General features: G+C 47.6%; 1 protein-coding gene and 1 long non-coding RNA gene across 4 annotated transcripts in view; one reads left to right on the top strand and one right to left on the bottom strand.

Moving 5' to 3' along the window:
• Hipk2 (homeodomain interacting protein kinase 2) overlaps nt 1-27,720 on the top strand; it is a 179,921-nt gene that overhangs the window by 50,229 nt on the left and 101,972 nt on the right. For all 3 annotated transcript variants that reach the window (XM_048340320.1, XM_048340322.1, XM_048340321.1), the window contains exon 2: nt 11,548-12,631. In XM_048340320.1, coding sequence (XP_048196277.1) covers nt 11,548-12,631 — 1,084 coding nt within the window. The remainder of the gene's footprint in view (nt 1-11,547; nt 12,632-27,720) is intronic.
• LOC125347212 lies at nt 23,440-26,422 on the bottom strand. Its single transcript, XR_007210132.1, has 3 exons — nt 26,401-26,422; nt 25,600-25,607; nt 23,440-24,550 (listed from the first exon to the last, which is right to left on the bottom strand). It is a non-coding gene; the product is annotated as an uncharacterized LOC125347212 (long non-coding RNA).

Below are 27,720 nucleotides of genomic sequence, written 5' to 3'. Positions count from 1 at the left end.
TCTAACATAGTGCTATAAGGGGAATAAAGAAACTAAAAAAGAATACTGCTTAAAAATAATTAAGATTCTTAATTAATGTAACTTGTTTTAAAAAGGATTCCTTGAGTTATTTTTTGTACATTTTTCTTTGAATCCATCATTTTTTTTCGGTAGAAAACTGAAAAGCATGTGTCTTTCATCAGTGATAATTCTTTACCCCACCAGCATCAGATTAGTTGTACTGCTGTAGTTTTCCCTTCTCTTCCCTTCTCCTTTTCCATTCCCTCCCTTCCCCTTTTCCCCTTTCCTCTTCATGTCGTTTTCTCTCCCTTTTACAGTGCTGAGACTTGAACCGAAGGTCTTGAATATAGTAATCAAGCACTTTGCTATTGACTGCATTCACATCCCTGACCTGCATTGGACTGGATCTGGAGTTTTCTGATTGTGAGCACTGACACGTGGAATGCTTGTGCTCACTGATTGTAAGGAAATCAGTTCTGTCGTAGCATTTTATAGGAAGGCAACTGGAAAGAGTCTTGGAAGTTGTGGGCAAGGTTAGCAACTTTCAGAAAGAGAGGAAACCTTGAATGTGGAGAAGGGCTGATATTGGCAAGCTTTGAACCAGAAGATGATAGATAGATGTATGGAGAATTTGCAGAATAGAGGAGAAAAGAAATGTTTTCTCAATTGAAGAAACTCAGTTTATGGTAGAATTTGATGATTGAAGGCAGATGTAAAGGGTTTTGAATGTTCTTAAGAGAATTAGATTTCTTGGAAAAACAAGGGATTAACTTGGTCTGCCTGGTTCTCTACCCAGGAGAGCACACTCTCTCTCTCCGAGGACCACTGTGGGAAAAGAGGATGCTGGTTTCCAGCATAGGCCTAGCCGCTCCTGTTTTCACTGTCCTGGACCAGTACCTTGATTGTGCTGATAATCCCTTTATCCTTGACTTTGCCCTGTGACTCATACTGTCCTCCTCATACCATTTGACAGAATCTCTGCCCCCAAGGATTACTTTATTTGCCATCTGCTCTACTTTCTATACTGATTCTCCTGGGAAACAGCTTTACTCACACGGATTCCATTTTCATCCAGGTGTCAACATCTCCAGCCACAAACCTCTCACCTATTCTCACCACCTGTGTTTTTCTTGGTACATATAGAACATTTCTCACCAGCAGATTCTCGGGCCGGGCTGTGTGCTCACCGTCACAACACTTCTTGGCCTCTTTGGCACCTGAACCTTTCATAGCAATCTTCCCCCCGTTGGAGATCTGTCTTCATTCTGTGCTGCTTCTGTTTGTTGGAAATGTTTTTGGCCATATCCCTTTGTCTTTGCCCTTGTCCATGAACAAGTTCAGGGTGAGCCTGTTCTCTTCACTTCCAGTTAATCCTGAGCAGGCTCGGCCCAGCCTGTTGATTCCCATTGTCTTTTTCAGAATGGTTTATGTTCATTCAAGAGCCAGCCCAGCACATAGGCACCAGGTACTGATCTAGGCCTTCCGTAAGTAAAGCAATCTATTTCTACAAGTTTTAAAGCGAGTAAACTGACATTTCAGTCTGCCAGTGTTTTGTCCCTCCACTTGTTGAAGACAAGTTGCATTCTCCCCTCCAACACCACTTCCTCCCTCCCCCCCCCCCACCACCATGGAGCCCCACTCCTCTTGGTCCTTCAGACCTACCTGATTCCTTTCTGGCTTTTGCCCTTACATCCTATGTCTGTCCCTGTGTCTTCCATTTCACTTCCAAGTCCTACACTTCTGTCCTGTCCTGGGTTTTCTCAGCTAGCTCCTCATCCAGGTCCTGATGGGATGGCCCTCCCTCTGCCCATGCGGCCTGCATGAGTCTCTTAGTCTGTCTTCTTACTCAAGACAAGTGTTCTGGCCACTGTGCATCAGAAAAGCGACAATCGCTTCTTGGTTAACAAAGGTAAATTGACTTTCTCTTAATACTTTTAATGGTCATTTGTCTCAGATGTCATCCCAACAGAAATGAGAGATGATTTAGGATTTTCCTTGTGGGTGCACTTTAGTTTACCCAAAGATGTACATCCAGCTATGTCCCATAGTCTATTTTAGACCTGTCTTCTCTCTCTTACGGACTTTGGTCTTTGGTTGGCTGCTAGTCTTAGGTGCTACTGAACTTTATTGGCATGGATTTGAGAATCAAGTAGACCTTAGTCCAAAACCCACCCCTTCTAGTAGTAGCAAAGTGACTTTGGACAACCTATGTCACTCACCTCCCTAAGCTCTATTTATATTTACTCTTCGGTACAGTTGTGGGGAGTAAGCACCTGGAATCTGACAAAGAGCAAGGGCACCTATGATGGTCCCCTAAGTCTTGTTAGCAAGTGTGTGGGCAAGTGAAGGTCGGAGGAAACAGGGAGCAGCATTCAGTTGTGAAGGGGCTTCACGCCAGCTTCTAGGAGACAGGAGTTACATGAACTGGATAAATGAGCATTTCATGTACACAGTGTATTCTGATGGTTAATTATTGCTCCAGCATTTGTTAATATGTTACTCATTTGCAAGTGTGGCTAGATTGCCCCTAAGCAAAGCAGAAGCTTCCTGAGGGCAGAAGCCACAGTGCTATAGCTCCCCCTGCATAGCTGGCTGACTTTCACCCTCTTTGCAGGACCTAAAACTCCAGCCTCTGCCTTTCCAAAGCTCCTCCACCTTTCTAATCGCAGCTGACATCTTATCATGCTGTAAAACCTTGCCTGGCCACAATCCATCCTGATTCCTCCTTCTGAACTGTGCTGTTTACTTTAGCAAGTTGCTTATGGTATCTAGAACTGCCAGTTTTCCTTAACACGCATTGGATTTGGTAGGGCCAAAGATTTTTAAGCTCGTTTAGGTTAGTAGTGATGTTGTCTTGGTCTTTGTCTTTCCTTTCTGTCTTCTAGTATAGCTCTACCTTATGCAGAGGATTTTTGTATGTGTGTGCTTGTCCTGGGACGTGAACTCAAGGCATAGGCACTGTTCTTGAGCTTTTTTTTGTTCAAGGCTAGAACTAACTCTACGGCTTGAGTCAAAGGCTCCACTTCTGGCTTGTAAGTGATTATTTAGAGCTAAGACTCTCACAAGCTTTCCTGCCTGGGCTGACTTCAAACCGCAATCCTCTGATCTCAGCCTCCTGAGCAGCTAGGATTACAGGCCTGAGCCACCAGTTCCCAGCATATATAGAGAACCCTTAGCACATATTTAATTATTGATTTTATTTCAGCATTTTTTCTTTCAAATGGTCAGTGTTGCATCCTCTAGAATTGTTATTGGCAAAAGAATTGTGTGGCAATATTGATGATCGTATGTACTAGTGGATATGTACTCGTGGAATTGTATTCTATGTTTAACATTACACAGCTAATGAGTAAACACACTAGCTGAAAATGGTACAAAATCCCCAAAGATATTTAGTATACACTATGTGAAAGTGCATCATTTAGAGAGAGTCTCACCTGTAATGATCTTCATACTTATTCTAAAATACAAACTTGGCAAACAGGATAATTATTTAAATTTTACAAATATTATGTCCTATGTCAATGAAGATTTTTTTCCTAGTACTTTTCAACACCCTGAGACATCTAGTCATTCTATTCACATGGTTTTCAAAAGTAATACAAATTAACCCTGTCCTAGGGGTTTCAAATTTATTTAGATATGTATATCTGACATTTATGTATTCCTTAGCTTATCACAAGCAAAATATATAAGACAATTATGGTGCTCATTTTAGTGTGAGAATTAATCCTTCCTCTGAGTTCTTGATTTTAAGGAAAAACAATTACAGAAATGTTTGTTTGTTTTTTTAAAAGACAAAATCTATAGCTTTTGTCAAATGCTATTTAACCAAAGAGTGTGTCCAGAAGACTTTAAGGAGTAAGGAAGTTTGTTAGTCCTTGAAATAAGGTGCTCCGGGTTCCATTCCCTTGATAATGTACCTGGATCCCAAGTGGTGATATATGTCACACCTGCCAGCCCAAATTAAACCTTAATTACTGAGTTAAATAAAATATCACCTGTTTTTACTTATAATTCCTTCTCTTGTGCTCTGCTAGAATCTAGTAAAATTGAATTCAATTAAAATTTTGTTTTAATCATCATTGAACCCTTTCTTATCCCTGTAGTTTCACCAGAGTCTGATCTTCCAGTAGATAATTGGGGGGGTGGTGAAATGAAAGGAAATGTACTCAGATGTGAAGCAACTTTTGAGTTCATCTAATTGTGAAATACGAAGTTATGAAGAAACTAAGCAAACAAGTGAGGGAAAATAGACTTGGTGAGACAATCCTTGAAGAAATGTCATTTGTTAAAAAAAAAAAAAAAGAAAGAAGAAAGAATGAGTGAAGACCTCAAGATCATAAAGATTTTTTTGAGGTTACTTTTAGTAGGTTAAAGAAAAACATCCATAACCCTTAATAAATGACTTTCTCGTTTATCCATAAAGACAAGAAGACATACAGAACTAATTCCTTAGGTGTGAACTGTGGGTCAGGGGCTGGTTTTGCTCACTATCATAGAGTCTACTCCCATCCCTTGACTCTTTAGTTCCCACACTCAACATCTTAGTAACCACAAGGTGGAGAGGATGTAGGTGTTGATGGAGCATGTGTTTGTGTTTGTTTACCACACATGATCAGCTCCACGAGTCTCCTGTATGCTCACCCTGTCCAGAGAACACCATTCTAGCACCTGGTGTGTACTGGCTGCTCAAGAATTTAAAAGCTAGACAACGATTCATGATTTTGGGGAACCATGAGGAATAAGATTTTGAGGAGCCAGGAGTTGAAATCCCATGTTAGAGACTGTTGGGGGCACTCGTGAGAGGGAGTTGAGCTAACGAATGAAAGAGGGTGAATAAGAGGGTCCAACTAAGTTTTGGCACGTATGAAAATGGAACAGTGAAACTTGTTGAAACTGTATTGAAATGAGGAAGAGGGGAAGGGAGAGTAATGGGGGGGGTTGGATTGGAGTGTATTGTATACATGTATGGAAAGTCCCCCCTGTATAGCTTGTATCTACTAATAAAAATAAAATGTACTTGCAGAAGAAAAATGAAATCAGGTGTTAGGGTGTTTATGAATATAGATGGCATCTAGAAAAGGGCTAGAGGCAAATGTTTGGAAATTAGTATTTTGAAATGCATGTATGTGTTAAGTTTTTTTTTTTTAATGCAACACAAGCATTTGAATAAAGTAGTTCAAAGAAGGTGGTCAGAGTTTTTGTCGCCTAAACATACAGACCATTGGAGTGCACCATAAGTCTGGGTAAGCTGAACTTGTTTGGGGTATAAGACTGTTCACTGTGACAATAAGGAATGACTTCTTAACAAATAGTTCACTTTAATTCTGTTAACTGTGATTATGTATCAGTCTTGGTTTGTGGGTGTTACTTTTGTCATTCATGGAAGTTACTATGTATAATTTTGTGATACACCTCATAACTTGTAATAAATTTGTTTTAAATGGTTTTCATTGATGATTGCTATGGCATCTCCATGTACTCTAGCATTAAAAAAATCACAGGTGATATTCAGTGTTGAGATTTCGGCTGTGTAGGAGTCAGAGGGTGTGGTAAGAGGAATGCTCCTTTGTAGAAGCTAAGTTCTAGATTGTGGTCCCTTGCTGCACTTTCAGTCAAGAGTAACATAGCCATCTTGTCAGAGTTTACCTTGGGAGGCTACTAAAGCTTCTGTGGAGAGGTTTGGGTGAGGTGACCCCTGTAGGGAGCAGGTGTGATTACTGCAGATTTATTCTACCATGATTCCCTGGACCCCTTGTGCTCTTTCCCAAGGGCTCCAAACCTGTCCTCACAGTTATGCCACTGTAGTCTCTCCAGCCTCTCACGGTGGGGGAGGAGGAGGCAGAGCCACATTCTCTTCTAAAACCCAGAAGGGCTGAGATAACTTAAAAAGCAATTGAGATCTGCCATAGGATTGCACTGAAAATTTCCTATTAATAAGCCCCTGCCATTTCTGGGGAAAAGAAAATTGTCTGGTGAGGAGGCAAATGAGCCTCAAGGAGTACAGAGGTCAACACACATAAAGAAATGAGAGGAAGCATGAGTTCTTCCTTTAGAGCAGACGCATAAAGGTCCCCTGCCCCCTTGCTTGTCCCCTGAGTTAGGGATCTCAGTAAATAGAGTGGTAAAAGGTTGTGGGTTTGACTCACTTAGAGCCGGAAAGGTTTGTTCCAGAAAAACACTCACAAGGAGAAATATTTGGAAATAAGTTTGATTGTAGCTGTAAGATTATTTTAAGATTAAGCTACAAAACTGCCAGCAGTGTTTTATTCCTTAGAAAGAGATTTTAGGGATTTGAATAAAACCACTGAAAACTTTCTTTAGCTATATCTTATTTTGCTTCCCAGAGCAAAATGGCCTCTGCTGCAGAACAAAGATAGAAAGGCTGTTTGGGGAATTGGGTCTGGTTCTTGGAATAGTGGTTGTTGACCCTAGCAGGGACCGCACCAGGTCCAGCCAGAATCGGAGGCAGCCGGCTGGCCATAGCAAGAAGTACAGGGAGGTTGCTGGCTACTGGTCTCCTCTCCTGTCCTGGGCATCTGTCACCAGAGGCAGCCAGTGATGGTTTCCACAGTTTTATGGCCCTTGGCTATCATCCCAATAACAAATAAGTCATAAGCTACCCTCTTCCCCTCTGTAAAATTCCACTTCTGCACACTGGCCTTTCCACCCAGAACCTTTCGAAAGAGCAAAAATAGGGAACAGTGCCTCATTGCCTTTATGTCTAATTGGTGTATTTGCGCTGTTGCCTCCCCTGATACCACTTCCTCCCAACAAGGACGAGGGCCTGTGCAGTAAGGAGGGAGCCACAGGAGAACCAAGGGACATGCTATTTTGCTTGGTCTCTTCCATGGATAAGTGACTGAAAGCCAAGGAAATGGGTATTTGCATATTGTGTAAGGCATTTTCAGCAATATGTGCATTTGCATATTATTTAGAACAATATGAGCATTTCATGAATAGAAAAGAACCATTGTATGTGTCATTTAGAATTAGGGCAAGGTTAACCTGAAGAGAAAAAGCAATAAAGTCAAAATAATCCTGTCAGGCACAAGGACGTGGTCAGATGGGTAGTGATAGTGCCCAGGTCAGCTTTGGAGTCAGCATTGAAACCAGAAGGGAAGCCTCTGCTGTCCCTTGACGTCAGGATAAAGGTGGGCTCAGAGTAGAGCTTGGAGATGAAGCCAGGACTGCCCTGAGGAGGTAGAGCCAGTCCAGCAAAGCGGAGACTGACTGCACTGCCCAGAACAGAAGCTGCCTAACCTCTACCTTGGTTATTGTTGTTGGGTTTGTGGTTTGTTTATCAAAACAGGCTCTTGTTGTATAGCTCAGGCTGGCCTTGAATTCTTGAGCCTCCTGTCTCAGCCTTATGTCCAAATGCTGAGATTATAAGTGTGTGTTACCATGCCTAGCTGTCTGCCTTGGTTTTAAGATGTGGAAAAGTATTGGCAGGTTTTTCTCTAATTTCCAGCCCGGCTAGGTTCTGTAGATGTGTATGACTGGCGACTGGTGATTGCTCTGGGGCTAGAAACCAAAGCGCTACTGGACACATGGCCAATTAGAGGGCTTATCTGCCAGCAGTGCCCACCATGACCTTGGTCTAATACTAAAACAAAGGCAGTGTGAAATAAAAGCTGTAGTTCCTGCTGCCAAATCTACTTTTGTTATGGAAACATGACCTAAACATGTGAGTAAACAGCAGGCATGGTAAACAATGGTGCTGGCCGTAGTGGTGCACACCTATAATCCCAGCACTCCAGAGACTGAGACCCGAGATGGCTTAGGTTGAGGCCAGCCTGAGCAGTGTAGTGTGTAGTAAGACCTTGTCTGGGTGGGGGGAGGGGGAATACACACATATATACATATATATTATAAATAAGAGATTGTATGAGGCAGAAACACAATTCACGGTTGAGTGGCTGGTATATATGCTAAAAGTCACACGAATAGAGACTTGGAAATGACCTCTGAATTGGAGCCGTTTAGAAAGAAGGGTTGAAACTGGATGGTGTTCAGATAGAAAACAGCAGGGGTATTCCATAGGGCAATGTGAAGAGTGGGAATGTAGGAAGGAGTACAGAGTGAGGAGGCAGCTTCATGAGAATTTAGAGTCCTGGGCGCTTGGTAGTAGAAGCTGAAGGCAGCCAGGTAGTTAGTGTAATCAGAATATCAAAGTGTTCAGTCCTCAACTCTATTCCCTGACTACTAAACAGTCATTGGAAATGTTTGGACAGAAGAACAGTGTACTCAGAGTTGTCTTATGAAGATAAAGCTGGCAGCCAGGTATAGGCAAATTAAAGGGGAGAAGTACACAAGTAGACCAGGGTTCTCTGCTTGTGTAAGGACCATTGGAAAATGGTCAGTGTTCCAACTATGGAAGTAGAAGCAAAAACAGAAATAGAGATAAACAGGAAACATTTTAAAGGCAAGAGAAATTAAGACTTACTGTCTTCTTGTCTGTAGCAATAAACAATCATCAAAAGTAAATTCAGCCAGGCATCATGGTGCACACCTATTGTCCACCTGCTCAAGAGGTCAAGACAAGAGAATCATGAGTTTGAGGTCGGCCTAGGCAAAGTTAATGAGCCCTGGCTCACAAACAAAAGAGTTAGGGGCTTAGCTCAAGTGGAAGAGCACTTGTTTAGCAAGCATGCAGTTTTGGATTTGATCCTCAGTACTGAAAAGGGGAAGAGGGGGAAAAAACAAACATAATAAAGCCACAGTTTGAGAACTGAGAGACTAGAATATTTTATGCAGATAGGTATGATGGTGTATGCCTGTAAAGCAACCATATCCAAAACATAACAGTAGAGCACTAGGCAAACACAAGGCCCTCATTCTAACTCCAGTATCACCAAGTACATATTGAGCAGAATGGAGTGGTAAGATGGAGGGTAGGATAGGATGGCTAGGTTTGTGGGAGAAGATAAGGAGCTCATCAGACCTGATTAGTGGAACGGGGGAGCTTGGCCTGCGAGGAACTTGTGAGAGTCCCTTGTATGGAGATGACAGCTTAAACCATTTGAATGGGTGATGCCTTCCAGAGAGAAGAGTACAAATGCTGGAAATGCCAGCAATTTAAAGGAGGAACCGCCCAAATACATGGTGTACCGGGAGGAGGTTATTGATTTATATGAAACCAGATAAGAAAAACAAGAGGGAAGTTGAGGTCACTAGTATCAGATATTGCAGCAGGTAAGGAAAAAGATGGGCTGAAAAGAACCACTGGACCCAGCAATTAGGAAATCATTTATATTTAGGAACATAGGCCTACAGTGCATGAATATGTGAGGGAAATAGATGAGGAAGTGAACATTAAGAGTAAGGCAAGGTAGCTCACACCTGTAATCCCAGTTCAAGATTAGCCTGAGCAAAAAGTTAGATACGCTTACTTCTAAAACCAAGATGGATCATGGTAGTGCATCTCTACAATCCCAGCTGTATGAGGGGCATAGGAAAGAGGACTGTGACCCAAGGCTTGCTTGAAACCCTCTCTGCAAATGAACTAAAGCAAAAGGGACTGGGTACACCTGTAAAGCAAGTGTGAATGAGAACCTGAGCTCAAATCCCAGTACCACCACCACTACAAAAAAAAAAAAAAAAAAGCCAAACACAAAGGGAGCATAAAGCATTGATTTACAGGTAAGAGGAAGGAAGAGGCCAAGAGGTGGGGAACTCCAGCTGTTACTCCTCGTTCTTTCCAAACTCAGTTTATGCCCGCGTATACACATGAAGGCAGAAGGAAAAGATGACAGTAATTCATGTGGCTAACCCTATTCAGTATCTTTTAAGGACTTAAGTACAGTTACCAGGGAGAAATTAAAAGCTGAAGCAAAAAGAAGAATGGAGGAAAGAAGGTTTGAGAGAAAGAGGGAGAATATGGGTCACGGGAACAGAGGGAAGGCGAGCACAGCTAACTTCCTCCGGGACTGGAGGAACAACACAGAGAGTGGAGGATGGAAGGAGATTCTGGAGCGTTTTTCAAATGCAGGAGAGACTAAAGGAGGAAAGAAAGGCTGACCTCACGCTTCTGAACAAAAGTAGAATGTGGGTCATTTGCTGATAGAGGAAGGGCCACGGTGACATGGTGAAGAGGAAGATGTTAAGTAACTATTCTGGGTAGGGCTAGGGCTTCAGAGAGCCAGGATGCCCGGAAAGCTAGGCACCAGCAGCCCTTGACCAAACCCACTGCCTTTGTGCCTCTAGTGTAAGTGGAACAGTTGTTCAAAAGGGTCTTAATGGTTTCTCAGGTTATCTAGATGACAGATGTGTTGGTATGATGTCATAGGACTTTCTAAAGAAAGGTACTGATATATAAATTAACAACAACAACCAAAAAAAAAAAAAAAAGAATAAAGGGCCCTCGAATTATGCTTATTCCTATGCCCGCAAAAGACAATATAAAGAAAAGCATCAGACCACTAGACCCTACATGACTCAGTTAAGATGACCAAGATGCCGGTGGGAATTAAGCTCACCTAGAACCTGGAAGATCATGTTCCCTGGGTGAGAACATGTTTCCCCTAACAGTGGACTTGGCTGTGAGGGTTGTTGACAAGGCTGACGGCTTACTGGGCCTCTTGTGTAGGTGTCAGTTTTAGTAGAATGCAACCTGGTGAGACTGGAGGAAGAATTTATTCCTGTCACAAATACATTTTATAAGAAATAAATGAAGCTGGGCACTGGTAGCTCACGCCTGTAATCCTAGTTACTCAAGAGGCTGAGATGTAAGGATCATGATTTGAAGCCAGCCAGGGCTGGAAAGTCTATGAGACTCTCATCTCCAGTTAACCACAAAAAAGCTGGAAGTGGAGCTATGGCTTAAGTAGGAGAGTGCTAACCTTGAGCAAAAAAGCTCAAGGATAGTGTTTAGGCCCTGAGTTCAAGCCCCAGAACTGGTGCTAGAAGGAAGCAAGCAAGCCAGGAAGCCAGCCAGGCACTGGTGGCTCACACCTGTAATTCTGAAACAGATCTGAAGATTGAGGTTCAAAGTCAGCCTGGGCAGGAAAGTCCATGAGATCCTTAGCTCCAGTTAACCAGCAAAAAATGGTCAGAAGTGGTAGAGTGCCAGCCTTGAGCAAAAATGCCAAGTAAGAGAACACATCTCTGAGTTTAAGCTTCAAGAATGAAGGGAGGAAGGAGGGAGGGGAGAGAGGGAAGAAGGAAGAAGGAAGGAAGGAAGGAAGGAAGGAAGGAAGGAAGGAAGGAAGGAAGGAAGGAAGGAAGGAAGGAAGGAAGGAAGGAAGGAAGGGAGGGAGGGAGGGACTCTGTATTCTATGTGTCCCAGGTTCCTCTTGATAAATCTATCTTCCTAATGGTGAGGAGTGTGGGAACCACTCAGGTCCCATAAAGGAGGGTAGAATGTGCTTCTGGGTGCCAGCAATGCTCTTTTTCAAGCTTATTTTAAAGTGGGGAGGGGGGACAGTAATCTCTCTGACTCTAGACACTGATCAGAAGGAGTGAGTGAGCCACTAAATAAATCTGTGTAGTTTTTCTCCTGCAGGGGTGACTCAAAGATGTGCTTTCCTCTTCCTTTCCCTGCAGGTATGGCCTCACATGTGCAAGTTTTCTCCCCTCACACCCTTCAATCAAGTGCCTTCTGTAGTGTGAAAAAATTGAAAGTCGAGCCGAGTTCCAACTGGGACATGACTGGGTACGGCTCCCACAGCAAAGTGTATAGCCAGAGCAAAAACGTACCACCTTCTCAGCCAGCCTCCACAACCGTCAGCACCTCCTTGCCCATCCCAAACCCGAGCCTACCTTACGAGCAGACCATCATCTTCCCAGGAAGCACTGGGCACATAGTGGTAACATCAGCCAGTAGCACTTCTGTCACCGGGCAAGTCCTCGGCGGACCACATAACCTAATGCGTCGAAGCACTGTGAGCCTTCTTGATACCTACCAAAAATGTGGACTCAAGCGTAAGAGTGAGGAGATTGAGAACACAAGCAGCGTGCAGATCATCGAGGAGCACCCACCCATGATTCAGAACAATGCCAGCGGGGCCACTGTAGCCACTGCCACCACATCTACTGCCACCTCCAAAAACAGTGGCTCCAACAGCGAAGGGGATTATCAGCTGGTGCAGCATGAAGTACTATGCTCCATGACCAACACCTACGAGGTTTTAGAGTTCTTGGGCCGAGGGACATTTGGACAAGTGGTCAAATGCTGGAAACGGGGCACCAATGAAATTGTGGCCATTAAGATCCTGAAGAACCACCCGTCCTATGCCCGGCAAGGACAGATTGAAGTAAGCATCCTGGCCCGGCTGAGCACAGAGAGCGCCGACGACTACAACTTTGTGCGGGCCTACGAGTGCTTCCAGCACAAGAATCACACGTGCTTGGTCTTTGAGATGCTGGAGCAGAACCTCTATGACTTTCTAAAGCAGAACAAGTTTAGCCCCTTGCCCCTCAAATACATTCGCCCAGTCCTCCAACAGGTCGCCACCGCCCTGATGAAGCTCAAGAGCCTGGGCCTTATCCACGCTGACCTCAAACCAGAAAACATTATGCTGGTGGATCCCTCCCGACAACCATACAGAGTGAAGGTCATTGACTTTGGTTCGGCTAGTCACGTGTCCAAGGCTGTGTGCTCTACCTACTTGCAGTCCCGGTACTACAGGTAAGACCATGCACTGAGCCAGTCATGAGACGCCATCCATGCAACCATGGGATGCAGTGTGCCCTGTGGCACTCACAGGCAGTGTGCAGTTGATCGCGGGGGACTAGGGGGCAGGGAGAAGTATCTGCTGTCCTCAAATGACCTTAATGTAGTTGCAAAATTGGGACCGTGCACATAGGCATGAGAATTAGAAGCCATCTAAGAATGGAGCCAAGTGTGATTCTTGGTGTAGATGTTCAGAGTTCAGAAGGATCTCTGGGAGCTGGGTGAAGAGCAGAGCAGGATGGAAGAGTCAGGTGCTCGTGGATGGAGAGGATGGAAACAGCTGACAGAGAAGAGGCTATGCTGTTAGGAATGAGCAAGACGTCACAGATGACCCACGTGGCCAGACAGGATTTGTGAGTAGTAGAAGGTAGGCTGGGACCAGGTTTGGGAATATCTTCAATGCCAGACTAAGGATTGCAGCTGTAGTCACCCTAAACCTGGAGCAGGCCCCGGAAATGTGACAGCAGAGGGTAAGAGGTTGAAAGTGAATGCTAAGAAGACCAGTTTTCTATCCTTGTGGATGGAGGAAGGGAAAGACTGTAGTCCAGGAGTCATTGCCTCCTTCCTGTGGTGAGGGAACTTCCGACTCAAGTCCGGATGAATGATGGAAGACTTCTGTTATCTCTTGCGTCACTATAATGAAAAGGCTAGGTGGGACTGGTTGCCTGGGGCAGACGGATCCTACACCAGTCTTGTAGCCTTGTTGAAACCATCCAATGCTGTGACACAGCCTGCTGCAACACACCCTGGGAGCCCATGGGAGGCGCCTAGTGAGGAGTTGGTGGAGATAGGAAGCAGGGGTCAGGGTTGGGAAATGATGACAGGCTGTGCTAGAGGTGATGCTGAACAGTCCCACAGACGTGGAAGTTGCGAGAAATGAAATGCAAGCTCCCATGAGAAGGAAGGGCTGACCCACATCTCAAGAAGTTGACATATGGCAGTGCAATGGAGTCCCACCAGTCGTTGTCTCCTGAGACCCCTTGCCCCCTGTGCAATGGTGGATGTACTTTCTCACGCCTCCTTCAAGGCCCTGGAGGAAAGGCTGGACGATGGGCTAGAGCTGTGTCGACACAGCTGGCCTCTTACCCGTTCTGAGGCAGCCCGCCTGGCTCCTGTGGGCTCGGCCTCCCTTTTTTCCTGGCTTGCTCCTGTCGCTGGTCCCAGCCCAGTGCACTGTTGTAAGTCTCCTTGCCCCTGTGGCTCTGCACCCCACCCTGCCCCTCAGCCTGCCTGCCTGAGCCTTTTCCCTGTCTCGGTTCCCATCCTGATTCAGAGAACGATACCCTTCCCCAGCCCTTTAGCAGGGAGTTCCTGAGGTAGAAGAGCTCTTATCTAGCCCCTGAAATCCACCCTTTTCTAGAGATGGCTTTCTGGATGAATTCAGAAGCGCATGCAGCTCCCCTCAGGAGTCCCCATGGGGCTTTGTGTGCTGGTGAGGGTGGATCTACTCCTGCTGGTTTCTCTTCTCCCCCACTCCCCGCCTGAACCTGTGGTCTACTTCCTGCTGGACATGGCAGGAAGGCGTGCCCCCAGTGCTGGAGACACCCAGGAAGGCGAGGTGGTGGCCCGGCCCAGCTGGAGGGTCAGATATGGGGCACAACAGTGTGTGTGCTTTCTGGAGAATGCTCGGGCCTTCCTTGAGAGCCACTTCTGTGCGGCCCACCGTGGGTCACCAGCACACCCAGGGGTGGCCCAGGCTGGGGCTCTCTCTTCTCTCACAGCAAACAGGAGGCTGCTGCTGTCATTTTATATTTAGGCCTGCAAATTCAGCAGCCAAAGGCTATTTCTTCCCCAGATCTTGGCCTGAGTTTATGGTGAACTGCTGCCAAGTCAGGGGCTGCTCCAGGGTTTTATTGTTTAGTTAACCTGAACTACTGGTCATGAACAGAAACCAGTTTCATTGACGTTTGCTGAAAATTCAGCATAGCGACGTCCACAAAGGCTTTTAAAACTACTTTAAGGGTGAACAAATGGTATTAATGTACACTACGGTTACAAAGGGAAAAAAACAAAACCAATACACTTAACAGACAAGGCATCCTTAGAGCAAAACTTGATGAATCAAGGAAGTGGCATCTGGGATTCTAGGACCCTTTCACGTGCATCTTCTCGGGCCCAGCTGCCCCCTCCTGCTGTAGGCTTTGCAGTTGTGCTTTGCCTTGAGGGACCTTAGCTCAGCCTGTCTGGGGGTGGCAGTGGAAGTTCACTGTGAGAACTGGGGCAGGTCTTACCCTTCCGCAGGGTCTCTGGAGCTGATGGGAGAGAGGGTTGCTGGCATCTAGGGCCTCATTCTTGTCATGACAGGCAGTCACATCAGCCCCTTGCGCCTCTATTTCCCTCTGAGGACTCTCCCTTCAGGTGTGATAGCAACCCCTTTCTTCAGGCCTTATGTAGCTGTTAGATAAAATTCTGGGTAGAATGACCTCTTCCTCTGTGTATTTCCTACAGCCTTTAGCACCTGGCCAGACTGCCTGTGCTTCAGGCCACGGGTACAGTCTGCCTAGAATGAGCCTCATTTCTAAACTGGTCATCATGCACCCTCTCCACTCCCAAACCCCCACCTGAGCCCTGGGGCTCCTAGGAGCCTTTGAATACTCTTTAGCTAGTCTTCTCTTGCCCTGACTCTACGGGACAGCCAACTGTAGGCCACACTTAACAGGTTGGTTTTCCTGATTGTTTCACTTCTTACTGGGATGAGAAATTCTGGTTGTCTATTATTAAGGTCCTTATTCAAGAAGGAAGACATTTTTCAGAACACCTTGTGTATTTGAGCTAACCGGGACAGAGATGTCCTCGTGTTCTGCAGGTCAGCTTCTAGAAGGACTTGTCAGATTGTCCTGCAAGGGTCCCTTTTCCTCCAGCAGTCTTGTGTCTGAGCCTGGCATATTAGCTGCAGAGGATATCTCACTGTGAAAGGGATGAGCACTTAATGTGTCTTTGGCATTTTAAATGAGGTTGTATCAGAAGTTCCACCCCCATCCCTACCTGGTGACGTGGAACCAGTATGCTGTAAAGAGATTCCCGTCCTCAGCCTGGGGGTTCTGGGAGAGTCGGTGGTGGCCTGAGAGCCATTTGCTTGGCTGAGGTTTGATGTGTGTGTTTCAGGAAACAAGGGCTGCTTTTTCAGTTGTGGGTTGGTTGGGTTTTTTCGGTTTATTTATTTATTTTAGTCTGATTCAGGGGCATTCCCTTCCAGTTTGACCTTCAGCTTGAAGGCCTATTACATGGTTCACCATCAACCGCACGGGATTCACCATCAACAGCACAGGATCTCGAGCTTTGTTGTACAGAAGTATCACCTAGGGGCCTACTAAGGACAGATTCCTGCCAGAATCCTGTCTCAGAGCTGCTGTCCTTCCCCAGGGGAGTGCCCGCTGCTTGTCCAGAGAGGCTCCACCCACCCACCACCCAGAGACTCATCCCAGGGAACTGGAGATGAGCAGGTGCAGCTGGCCTTCCAGCCACTCTCTGAGAAACACTGCTGTAGGGGAGAAAGGGTATTCCTCAGGCGTTTGTGCCCAGAGGAATGGACTGCAGGTGTACTTACCTTACCTCACCAAGGAAGTCTCAGCCAGGTCCTCATTTAGCTCTACATTTATACCATTTTTTTTTCACTAAGCAATAAACTGATGCTGGGATATTTCACTCTCAGCATGATTAACAAATATTAAACTCAGGGAAAAAATAAGCAAAAAAAATCATCCTAGATAATTAGTGATTAAAATGTGTAGAATTTTGTTTCTACTCTTGACTGTTCAAAATATTCTTGTCTAGACTTAGCTGAGACACTTAAGATCATTATTAGAATCCCATGGTGGTTCCCACTGTGGCCAAGGAACAGTTTTCAGTCCTGCATATTGACCCAGGCCTTCTTTGATTTCTCCTCAGTGGAGAACAAGGTATATCCCAAAACACCATGCTACAGGCTGAAGTATAAGCTACTTAAATAAGTAGTATAGCTTTATAAAGCTACAAACAGAAGTAAGTGGCTGGCTAGCAATGTCTTTGAAAAGAAGAGCTATGAAAGCAATCACTTTGCAGGTATTTGCTTTTTAACTTGTCTGTGACTAATAGAGACTGCAGAAGTAGAGAAGTAGGTACTTATTCATATTGAAGGATAGCAAGTAGAAAATCTCCAACCCCCTGATGGTCTCATTTGCCCAGTTATACTTAAGTGAAAGCTTGTGGAGTCCCAGCCTCACTTGAGTGAAGAAATAGTTATCTGGGCTGGTAGGCTCGCCTCCAATTTCCCTTATCTCTGAGACCTTTGTGTATATAGTGAAATACTTTGAAACTTCTGGGTTTTTTTTCCAGTAATTACTAATCTGTTTGTAATTACCTGACAATGATTAGTTTGTATGAAATACCTGAAGATTTGACATAGAAAGCGCTATGTATATTTCAGTAGAGCTCTGCCCAGATGCTGCATTGCCCTACACACACACACACACACACACACACACACACACACACACACACACACACAAAATTAATTTGAAAGACATGGTGGACCACATATTATCTCAGACCATGCTAGTCTACCAAGCCCTAGAGACTGAGGACTCTGGTATCGAAGTGGTGTCAATGCCCTGGAAACTTGGCTGTTTTCCACTTTCTGCAGAGTTGCCAACTGATCTCCAACCCAAGGTAGGGGGGAGCCGGAACTACTCCTGAGCTCAGGGTACAGACCCATTGTTTCCAGAGTGGGTTCCAAGGAAGCTCTCACCCCAGAATCACCCAGAGTCCTTGTTGGAAATGGAGATCATGGGCAGCCTCATCAGGCTAACTTCTGTAATCCAGCTGTTAAGGAGGCTAAGCTCTTGAGGATTGTGGTTCAGAACCAGCCAGAGGGCTGGGAACATGGCCTAGTGGCAAAGAGTGCTTGCCTCCTACACATGAAGCTCTTGGTTCGATTCCCTAGCACCACATATATGGAAAACGGCCAGAAGGGGTGCTGTGGCTCAGGTGGCAGAGTGCTAGCCTTGAGCGGGAAGAAGCCAGGGACGGTGCTCAGACCCTGAGTCCAAGGCCCAGGACTGGCCAAAAAAAAAAAAAAAAAAAAAGAACCAGCCAGATCAAGAAAGTTCACGAGACTCCTTTCTCCAGTTAGCCACCAAAAAGCTGGAAGTGGAGCCGAAGCTCAAGGGGTAGAGTGCTAGCTTTGAGCAAAAAAGCTAAGGGACAATGCCCATCTTCTGAGTTTAAATTCTAATATTGGCACCAGAAAAGAGCGAGGGGGGTGGGGGGAAGGAAGAAGAGAAAGGGGCGGGGAGGTCCTGGCTTGCCAAACCAGCCCACAGAGCAGGCACATGGGGAACGAGGTGGAAACAGGCACTGGATGAGCTCCTCTGCAGTGCTTTTCTTCTTGAAACCACTCTCTAGGGGTATGATTGACACAGAGAAAGTTGTTTTGCTCAACACCCACAGCTTGTCAATTGTTGAGGCCCAGGTACACTTCTGAAACCAGCACCATCTCTGTGACACACATCTCATCGCCTCCAGTTTCCTCCCACCTTCTTTGTCATTATTATCACCATCCTCTGGGGACCTCACTCTACATGGCTTGGGCTCTAGAGCCTCATCTCACAGGGAGCCTACTGTGGGTCCCATCAAGAGTCAAAAATGGGGTTGCTGGCACCAAACTGGCCCTGAGCCATTGCTCTTCTTCTGGGCAGTTATGAGGAACCATCATTAGATGACTTGTGGTCAAACCCCTGAGCCCCAGTGGCTCTAACAGTGAAAACACAAATGTGGTTGGTGAGCATGATGGAAGAGGCCCCATGGGCTCTCTGCCCGTGACCTGGCCGAGTGGTGATTCAAAGGAGAGCATTCAAAGGAATTGGGTGGGACTGAGAAAGCAAATGCTCCACAGGGCACATGTGATAGGCGGGACTTCCTGAGAGGTGCTTCCTCCCCTCTCCCTGTCGCCACAGCCCGGGTGGGAGCTATAATCCTCATTCATGAATTGCACAAGTGGTTGTTTTTTAAATTCCAAAGATTTGTCAAATGCTATATTTTGTGCTGAGCTTTCAAAACACCAGTAGGAGTGCCTTCAGCTTAGCAGAGTCTTCCCCCAACCCACCAATAGAACGAGCTCTCCTCGGGCAGCCAGTGCTGCTGTACTCAGGTGTCCCTGTCCTGGTCTTCCTTGATCTGCCCCGGCTTGGACGCCTTTCATTGAGCCGAGCTTGTATAGCACATCCTGCCTGCTTCCCCTGGCGTTTGGGGTCAAGTCTTGGTGTTCTCTCCGTGGCAGTTGACTGCCTCATCATGGTCCATGTTCACTCGGCTGACCTGCCCTCTCCCTGGTCAGAGTCCCAGCCACCACCATGCTGACAGGTACAAGGCAGGCCTGGCGCCTCTTTGCTCCTCTCTGCCCACAGTGGCTGCACAGTCACGTGGGAGCTTGCGGGGGGGGGGGGGGTACCGAGGCCACTACCAGGTGGAGGATCAGGCCTTCAGGCCCTCTCCTCCGCCCAGCCCTTGTACCTGGACAGAGGATAAGATGTTGGAGCTATGGAGTCAGGCCAAGGTGCGGGTAGTCTATGTGGGAGAAGATCCAGGGAACGGGAGTTGCGGATAGGGAAGTGCCATTACTAGGTGCTACTGGGAGCCATGAGGCCTCCATTCCTGTGCCGAGGAGCCTGGAAGGGTTCTCAAACCGAGGACAGAAAAAAACAGGAGCCTAGGGCTCTGCTCCCTCTGGTGGGGTGTTGCCTTCGAAGGTGACTCTCACCTGTACCTTTTTGAGAGCAGTTTATGCAAAGACTAAGTGGACTTCAGCAATTTCAAGGTGGAGCTGAGTCAGAAATCCAAGCCAGTGGTAAGCACAGCACTAAGGCCAGTGCACTGTGTAGGCAAATGTGACGGACACCGTGGTGTGAGCCACAGCACTGCACTTGCGCCATAGGTCTCTATTCTCCCATTCGATTATGTATGTGGCATTTGGGAGTAGAAAGGGAATGAAGGGAAAGTGGTTTTATAAGCACACTTAAACACTGTAGGCTAGGAATTCAGAGTTGAGCTCTACACGTTGTTTTGGTTGTGCTAAGGATCTGAAGCATGGCTAGCTGGCTAGCTCCCACCAGGGTGGGTGAGTCTACACTAAGATGAATTTCATGCAGAGGTGCCTGAGGAGGGAGGGATGTGCCCAAGTGTGAAGAAACACAGACAGGTGGAGGTCAGTCTGTCTGCTTCCACGTTTTCCCCATTCATATCTAATATATCATAGCTGCCACTTCCCAAGGTTCAGATGTAGAAGGAGCGAATGACTGGCCAAGTGAATGAATGAATGAATGGTATCTGCTGTCACATACAGAGCTGTCAGGTTCTGGGTTCTTGTCATCCCTCAAGTCCTTTTACTGTTCACCAGCATACTGTCCATACTGTCTGGTATCTCTGGGCATCATGGAGGACAAGCACCAGCCTCCTGGGCGTACACGTGTTACCAAAAATGTGAGGTTTTTAGTTTAAACCTGAAGACAGCAGATCACCTTCTAATAGACCAAGTTCCCTGACATCCATTCTAGCCATGAGGAAAGTTGGAATAACCATGCCAGGGCTGAGCGAGCAAGACCTGAGTGTACCACCATGGCAAATTAAAGATGGTACCCCTTGGGCCCCTAACCTCCCCTTTGCTCTTCTGGTTTTGAGGCTTTGTGGACATCTGCAGTACTTCTGTGACCTTGTCTTCACCCTGAGAAGTGGCAGGACAAGGCCTTCGTGGTGAGAATGAAGCTCATCCTAGGCTGCTTGGCACGCCTGCTCCCTAGTAGGCAGGCAGTAATACTACTGCTGTTATTACCCTTGCCGTTATTTTTACCACCATGACTATATGGAGCAGACAGATCTGGGTTGGATTCCAGATCTGCCATGTTCTACTTGGGAGACTTCCGACGCGTTTCAAGCCTAGTGACGCTCGGGGGTCATTGCTCATTTCTCTTAAGAGCAGTTCGTGAGCTTGTCGTAAGGACTGAATGAGACAACTGCATGCATGTGACTCCCTCTTCCCCTCCCCCCTGCCTGGCATTCAGAGAGCGGCTGTGTCACGACAGCCGCTGACTTTCCCAGGTCCCCTGTCTTTTTCATGGCACGCATGTATTTGATCTGCCATTTCCACATGCTATTTACAGCCCTGCATCCTGCGGCTGCCACATTGCTTGGAGTTTTCACATGGCTTCTCTTCCTTCCCGGTGGACGCACGGAGGGCAGGCACTGCAGGTCACTCTCGGGAGGTACCTGGCGAGTGAGGGTGCGCAACAGCAGTGCGGTTCTCCTCCATGCCAGGAAGACACCAAGTCCAACGCAGCTTATGGAATATGTGGGAGGGAGGGGTGCCGGGCTTCGCTCTACTGCCCCCCCATCTGTGTGGGAGTGGGGGGTGTTCCTGGGCTTGTCTGCTTCTTCCGTGTGGGATCCATACTCGCTCTCTCACGTCCCCTGGCCATTGGGATTAATCGCAGAAGCGGGGTCCCAATGCAGCCTCGGTTCTCATGTGGTTGCGAGACCCCATGCCCGCCAGCCCAAGGAAAGCTCGTGGTGGTCTCGGAGAAAGCCTCTGGGGTGTTCTGATTTATTCAAATGAGGAGCCAACAGCTATACCCCCAAAGGCGGGCACAGGAGAGAGACTACAGGTTGGCCACAAGGGCTGTCCATCAAGTGATGTCAGGGGACTTCCTTTGTGGGCGGAGACCCAGCCCCCCCCCCAAGGACTGGGTTCTGGGGTCCCCGGCCATCAGACACGTGCTCAACCCCCAGGGGCGGGGGCTTCTCTTCCTGTTAAAGGCGGAAGGGGAGGGGACGGGCTAAAGCCAGCTGTCCCTCTTAAAGGCACAGCTGTCCCCAACAGAGGGGGGTGGCAGTGGATGGCAGGTGCACCACTCCTGGCTTGACAGCACTACATATGGTGGTCGTGCTACTACTGCTGCTGGCCCCAAAGTGACTCCAGATACCCTGAGGTCTGTGACTAGGTGCAGAGACTAGAGAGTGACAGGAAGTTGAACAGGGAAGCCTGGGGACACTACACTGCATTTGATTTCAGCTGATACCTCCTCCCCCTCCCCCAGTCCACCACAGTGACATCTTGGGTGTCAGAAAGCCAATACCAGAATGCTCCTCTGTCCAAAGACTTCCTTAAAGCCAGCACATGGGATGGAGGGTGCATATGTGTTGGCATGTTGGGGACATGGCTGTTTGTGGTGAGTATGTGTGTGTTGGCATGCAGGTGTGTTGCATGTCGGTCTGTTGCCCCAGCAGGTGGGCTGGTCATGCATCCCTTACCTGAGGTCTGTCTTGACCCTCAATCTTGTACCTGGAGAGAAAGCTTCCCCAGGCCTTCCTCGAGTAGATGTTGGCAAGGAAAACGAAAGTCCGATGGGCAGAACACGAGAGCCAGCTGGTACGACTTGTTTTCAGCCTCTGACCTCCAGTGAAGGGTTTCGAGCCCTCTTCCTCTTGTAAATTGGAGCATGTATTGGCAAAGGAAAAGGCACCAAGTGTGAACCCCCAGAGCATAAATAGACCTGGCATCAAAGTCAGATGATGTTCACAGCCCCCGGGGGCTGCAACCATCCACACTCCAAGTGGGGGGTAGCTGTAACTAGACTGTATGTGGGCTAAGCCCCAACAAGGAAGCACTGGATTTTTAAATGATCTTAAAATGGTCCTTTTTAAAGCATTTTCCCCCACAGACCTCTAAGCAAACTTGGTAACTTTAAACTGAAAGCCTATTGTGCCTAGTTTCTCTTCCTGTTTTTGTTTTGTCCTGCTGTGTTTGGATAAATGATGTCTTGTTCTTCCTGTCACAGGAGGGCCAGGAGGGAAGGGGACAGTCATGTCTGGAAATGGCCGGGTGGGGGCACCTACCAAAACAAGTCTGGAATAAACAGCTGTGGTGATGGAAGCACCGATCGGTGGGCAGCTTCGTGATTTAATGTGTTGCTCTGTGTCACGGTCATGGGCCTGTCCTCTTAGAGTTAGAGACAGAGAAGTGACAAACTTCTCTGAAATGCCAAGACTTAGGAAGTGTGGAAAGGAGGTCAAGGACTAGTAGGACTGTCCGCCCAGCCTCCTTGTGCCTGGGCTCTTGTCATATACCCAGTACTTGATAGTTGTCCTTATAGTAGTATTCCCCAAACCACAGACATGTGTCCAGTCCAAGCACATTCGCCCCCTTCCTCTAAAGGGGAACTCGTAAAGAGTTGTGTAGGGAAGAAGAGCTTTTGCTTCCCAGGAAGTGTGCCTGCTGCGTGGCATGGGTCTAGGGTGGCCTTGTCCAGGTTCAGGGCTGGACTGGGGCCTGAGGCTGCCTGTGAGCGTGGAGCTGGATTCCTTCCTGGCCTCCGTTTCCGTGGGAGGAGATGAGCAGCATGTAACACTGAGCAGCCAGGTTAAGACTCCAGTCTCTGTGTGTTTGCTGAGCAGAGATCTTGTCCACGTCGCCAGGTTTGCTGTCCCACTCCTGCCACCTCACGGTGTTTGTTTCCCGGGCAGGGATGGGGTCATCCCTTCCTGCTCCCGCTTTCCTTCTTTCTGGGAGCCTCGCCTGGACCTTGCTCCTGATTTCTCTGCTGGTCCCTCGGCTTCCACTCCACTTCTCGCCTCCAGAGCTCCAATCCGGATTCCAGGTCCTAGGCAGCCTGTCCCCACCTTCCTGTGTGCCTCCGTGCACCAACCACGCTCTAGCCGGAAGGATCCTGTCCTCCACCCCAGCCTACCATACCACGTGGACCTCCACAGAAGACACACGCAGGCCCCCTGAGGGGACCAAGGCTGACTGTACCCACACACAGCGCTTGTAAGTGGCTTGCTATACATTGCCTTAGTCTAGGAAATGGAGTTGCGACAGAAGCCAGCTTGTGATTTAGGATCCATGTCCCCACATCTCTAACCCAGCATCTCCACAGCTCACTGGTTCACTGGTTTCTGGTGCTCCCCAAGCGGTCTGGAAGTGGACACATCAGGGGAGATGCTCCAGTCAGGCTTGGATGCTGAGAAACACTGGAAGGAGAAATAGCAGCTTGCCCAGAACATTGCTGGTTAGTGCCTTACTCTCAAGGAAAGCCCTGCAAGAACCGTCCCACGTGCCTCTCACTTGGGGTCGTACAGATCCAAATTTGGTGGTTGTTGGCACTGACAGAAGCAGTAAGATCGGAGGTAGATTTTTCACTGAGAAATGGAGCAGTTTTTATCTGTGTCAACCTCTCTAGTTTCCAGTTCGTGTCACGGCCTTTGCACCTCTACCTCATTGCTTTGCTTTAGAAGCCTTACTCGGCAAGTGGTTTTGTACACCTCCTATGGGCAGAGCTCCGCTCATGGGGGACATTAAGAAACCTGGCTGGAGTAGTAAGGGGTGTGTGGCATCTCCTCCACCATGCCGCACTTAGGAAGAAGAGCTTTGTCACCAGGCAGGCCCACCTCAAACGAGCCCAAGCCCTGAGCTAGCCGTTTCACTCTCCTGTCTGACCAGAGGGAAACTTCCGTTGAGAGTCTCGGGAGAGAAGTGAAGTGAAGAGAACGAGTCTGGCCTGGGTGGGAAAGTCACCGCTATGATGCAGGCTTCGGGGAATCAGTGTACATATCCCCACAGGAAGCAGCTAGCCACCAAGTCTGGTACACAGCAGCTCTCTGAACTTAGCATCATTGTGTCGACCGGGCCTCCAATGATGGTAGTGACTCAAATTGTCCTAGTGTTTCCAGGAATCAGGCTTCGTGACCATCTCTACAGACGATTTCCGCCTGCTACAGGAAGCAGCAGTGGCAAGGGTCCCTAGCCACAGGGTGCCAAGCAGGAACAGGACAGCTCTGAATCTCTGGAGACAAGCCTGTAGTCCCAGCCCCAGGGATGCATTTAAGTAGCCGTGTCCTTGCCCTTCTCTCCCCCACCCCCCAGCGGCCTGTCCTCTAAAGAATGCCACGCAGTATTTGTTTTCCTGTCACGTTGGGTGGCACGTGCTTCGTCTGCACAGACATTGTATGAATGTGAGCATTATTGCTCAGTTCTGTCTGCAGCCACAATGTTGCATTTGACTCTCCTGGACAGAGCAGGGCATGTTCATGCACACATGTACACACACACACACACACACACACACACACAGCTGATTTCACAAGTCAGTGTTGGGAGACTGAGGCGGGCAGGGTGTGCAGCCATAGTGAGCCTGTGTGTGTTTTCAGCATGCCTGCCTGACATCCCCGTGTGCACGGACTGGCAGCCTTGCCCTAGAGCCTCCTTCTCAGAGCGCAGACAGGGTGGATGAGGTGGCGGCCCTCACAGGCAGATGGCAGCCATCGGCTAAGATTGCTCCCTGAACAGTGATGTCGGGTACTGAAGTGGGAAGGTTGCCCAGTGCCTGGCGCACCCTCTGCAGCCAGTGGCCCTAGGCCCTTCCTGCTCTCCAATAGCAGGTGAGGCCAAGGTGCCCTTGCCAACACACTCTTGAGTGGTGTTCGCTTATTGCTGGTTTAGAGGATGCAAGAAGGAGACTCATGTGTGGCCCAAATGTGGCTGTGGTCCCCAGAGGAAGTGGGGAAGCACTGTGTACATATTCATGTCACCCCATTCCATCTAGCAAGCAAGATGCACCGCGCTTAATACTTTCAATTTTGCTTGCACAGCATGAGAATTGCAGGGTTTGTTTTGCCACTGAAATTGAACATTTCTGAAAAGACCTGACAACATTACCTTTCTTGGCAGGTAGGAGGGAGCTGTTATGGAGGAGACTTGCTCCCTGCAGCCCTGGGGAAACAAGGAACTGCTGTGCTCTGATGGGGGGGGGTGGGCGTGGCAGGTCCCACTCCTCATTGCCTCCCTCTCTGGGCTCATGGTGTCCATGCCTCAGGTATGATCCACCCCCCTGTAGAAGGCAGTCCATGGGTCTCTCTCCAGAGCTCCCCTTGGTTCCTGTGTTTTTAATTTATGATACCCACCCTTCTAGATCTTACTCAGATCTCTATCTTCCTTCAGCCACTCTGCCCTCTGCATATCTCCCTCGTCTCTTCTAGAAATTCTTGTTGTGTTTGAATCTTGTTTAGAGGCCTCTTTGCATGTGCTAGAATTTGCTGGTGGCGTCTTGTTAGTCGTGGGCACCTACATGGATTTTAGCAACCTGAGTGTCTATTCTGTTGAGATGAACTGTTGTCTGTCAGAGAACAGTGATTTCATAAGCTCCATTAAAGGAAAGTGCTCAGATACCCTAAGCCTTTCAGGGACTACAAAGGTCAGCATCAATGAAAGTCATTTCTGTTTTTTTTTTTTTTTCACAAATTATGTTTAAAATAACTTATTTCAGGATCCCACATCCATCGCTGGTGGGAATATAAAATGACACAGCTGCTGTGGAGAACAGCTTGGCAGTTCCTCAAAAAGTTAAACATAGAGTTATCATGTGATTCCCCCAGTCCCAGTCCTAGGTGCGTGTCTCAAAGGACTAGAACGCTCAGATGCAAAGTGCATGCGCACGTGTGTGTTCGTGTTTACAGCAACTCTGCTCAGAGCAGCCTAGAGGTGGATAGGCCTCAGAGTCCACCCCTGGGTGGCTTGTAAACAAATTATGAGAAATCTAAGCAACAGAATATTATTTGTCTCCAAGCAGGAATGATGTACTGACATATGCCACCACATGGATATGTATCCAGAACTGCATGTTAGAGGACAGCCAGACACAGAAGGTCACGCTCTACAGCCTGCTCTGTATGTGGCATATCCAGAGTAGGTGAAATTGGACACACACACACACACACACGTGGTTTGCCAGGGTGAGGAGGAGGGGAAGGAGAAGATAACTGCTCCACGTTGGGGGGGGGGGTGCTTGTAAGTGATCAAAGTGTTTTGGAACTAGAGGTGGTGGTTTACATGACACTGGGAATGTCCTACAATCACTGAATTGTTCCCACTCAAAAAGGCTAACTTCATTTCAATAAATTGTGTGTGTGTGTGTGTGTGTGTGCGTGCGTGGGGCTTGAACTTGGCCTGAGCCGTGTCCCTGAGCATTTTTACTCATTTCTAGTGCTCTACCACTTGAGCCACAGCTCCACATCCAGCTTTTTTGGTAGTTTATTGGAGATAGAGTCTCGTGGACTTTTCCTGCCTGGGCTGACTTTGAACTATGATCCTCAGATCTCAGCCTCTCGAGTAGCTGCATGAAAGTTCTCACAAAAGCAGGTTTTTGAGACAATTTATCATCTTTCTGGTGCTGGGCTCAGGCAAGGCAGTTTACATTTTGGCTTCTCCTTGACTTGAGGAGCAAAGACACAGCGCTACCTTGGCTGTCTTCCTGTTCCTGGTCACCCCAGAGTGCAAAGGCAGAGGCTGGTGCTACCCAAGAAACAGATGTCATGTGAAGAGTGGGTGCAGGCGTTGGGTCAGGCGGGTGATCCCAGAGCCAGGCCAGCTGACTCCCGTGTCATGCACTGTGCTTTAGGACAGCTGATCCCAGGAGGGAAAAAGGATTCTGTTTATGATATTTTAGGATCCCTAAAGTATATGTCTAGTTGTTTGGGGAGTTGGCAAGCCTAAAATAAAATTCAGTTCTGCAGCTAACAACCCTCCTGTACCTCAGCCTTCTCATCCCTACACTAGACATAATAACAGTCTTATAAAAGTGTGAGGATTAAAAGAAACCCATGCATGGGGCTGGTAATATGGCCTAGCGGCAGATTACTTGCCTCGCATACAGGAGGCCCTGGGTTCAATTCCTCAGCACCACATATATAGAAAAGGCCAGAAGTGGTGCTGTGGCTCAAGTGATAGAGTGCTAGCCTTGAGCAAAAGGAAGCCAGGGACAGTGCTCAGGCCCTGAGTCCATGCCCCAGGACTGGCAAAAACAAACCCATGCATTAAGTGCCTGGCCTCCATAAGTGCACGGAGATGCCTGCTTCTCCAAGGGGAGAATATGTGGACTACAAGGATGTGCACACTCCCCTCCGTCCCTGTAGAGTCTTCCCCTTGTCATTTCCACTCTCCTTCCGTTCCTGGTCCTTTCTTTGTGCTGGAGTTCAGAGGTCATGCACTGGATTCTCTTTGTTTTGCACCAGCTACCTTTCAT

This window comes from Perognathus longimembris, chromosome 2, assembly GCF_023159225.1.
Source record: "Perognathus longimembris pacificus isolate PPM17 chromosome 2, ASM2315922v1, whole genome shotgun sequence".
Taxonomy (NCBI): Eukaryota; Metazoa; Chordata; class Mammalia; order Rodentia; family Heteromyidae; genus Perognathus; species Perognathus longimembris.
Note: the sequence above shows the minus strand (reverse complement) of the source record. Positions and strands in the feature narration are given on the sequence as shown.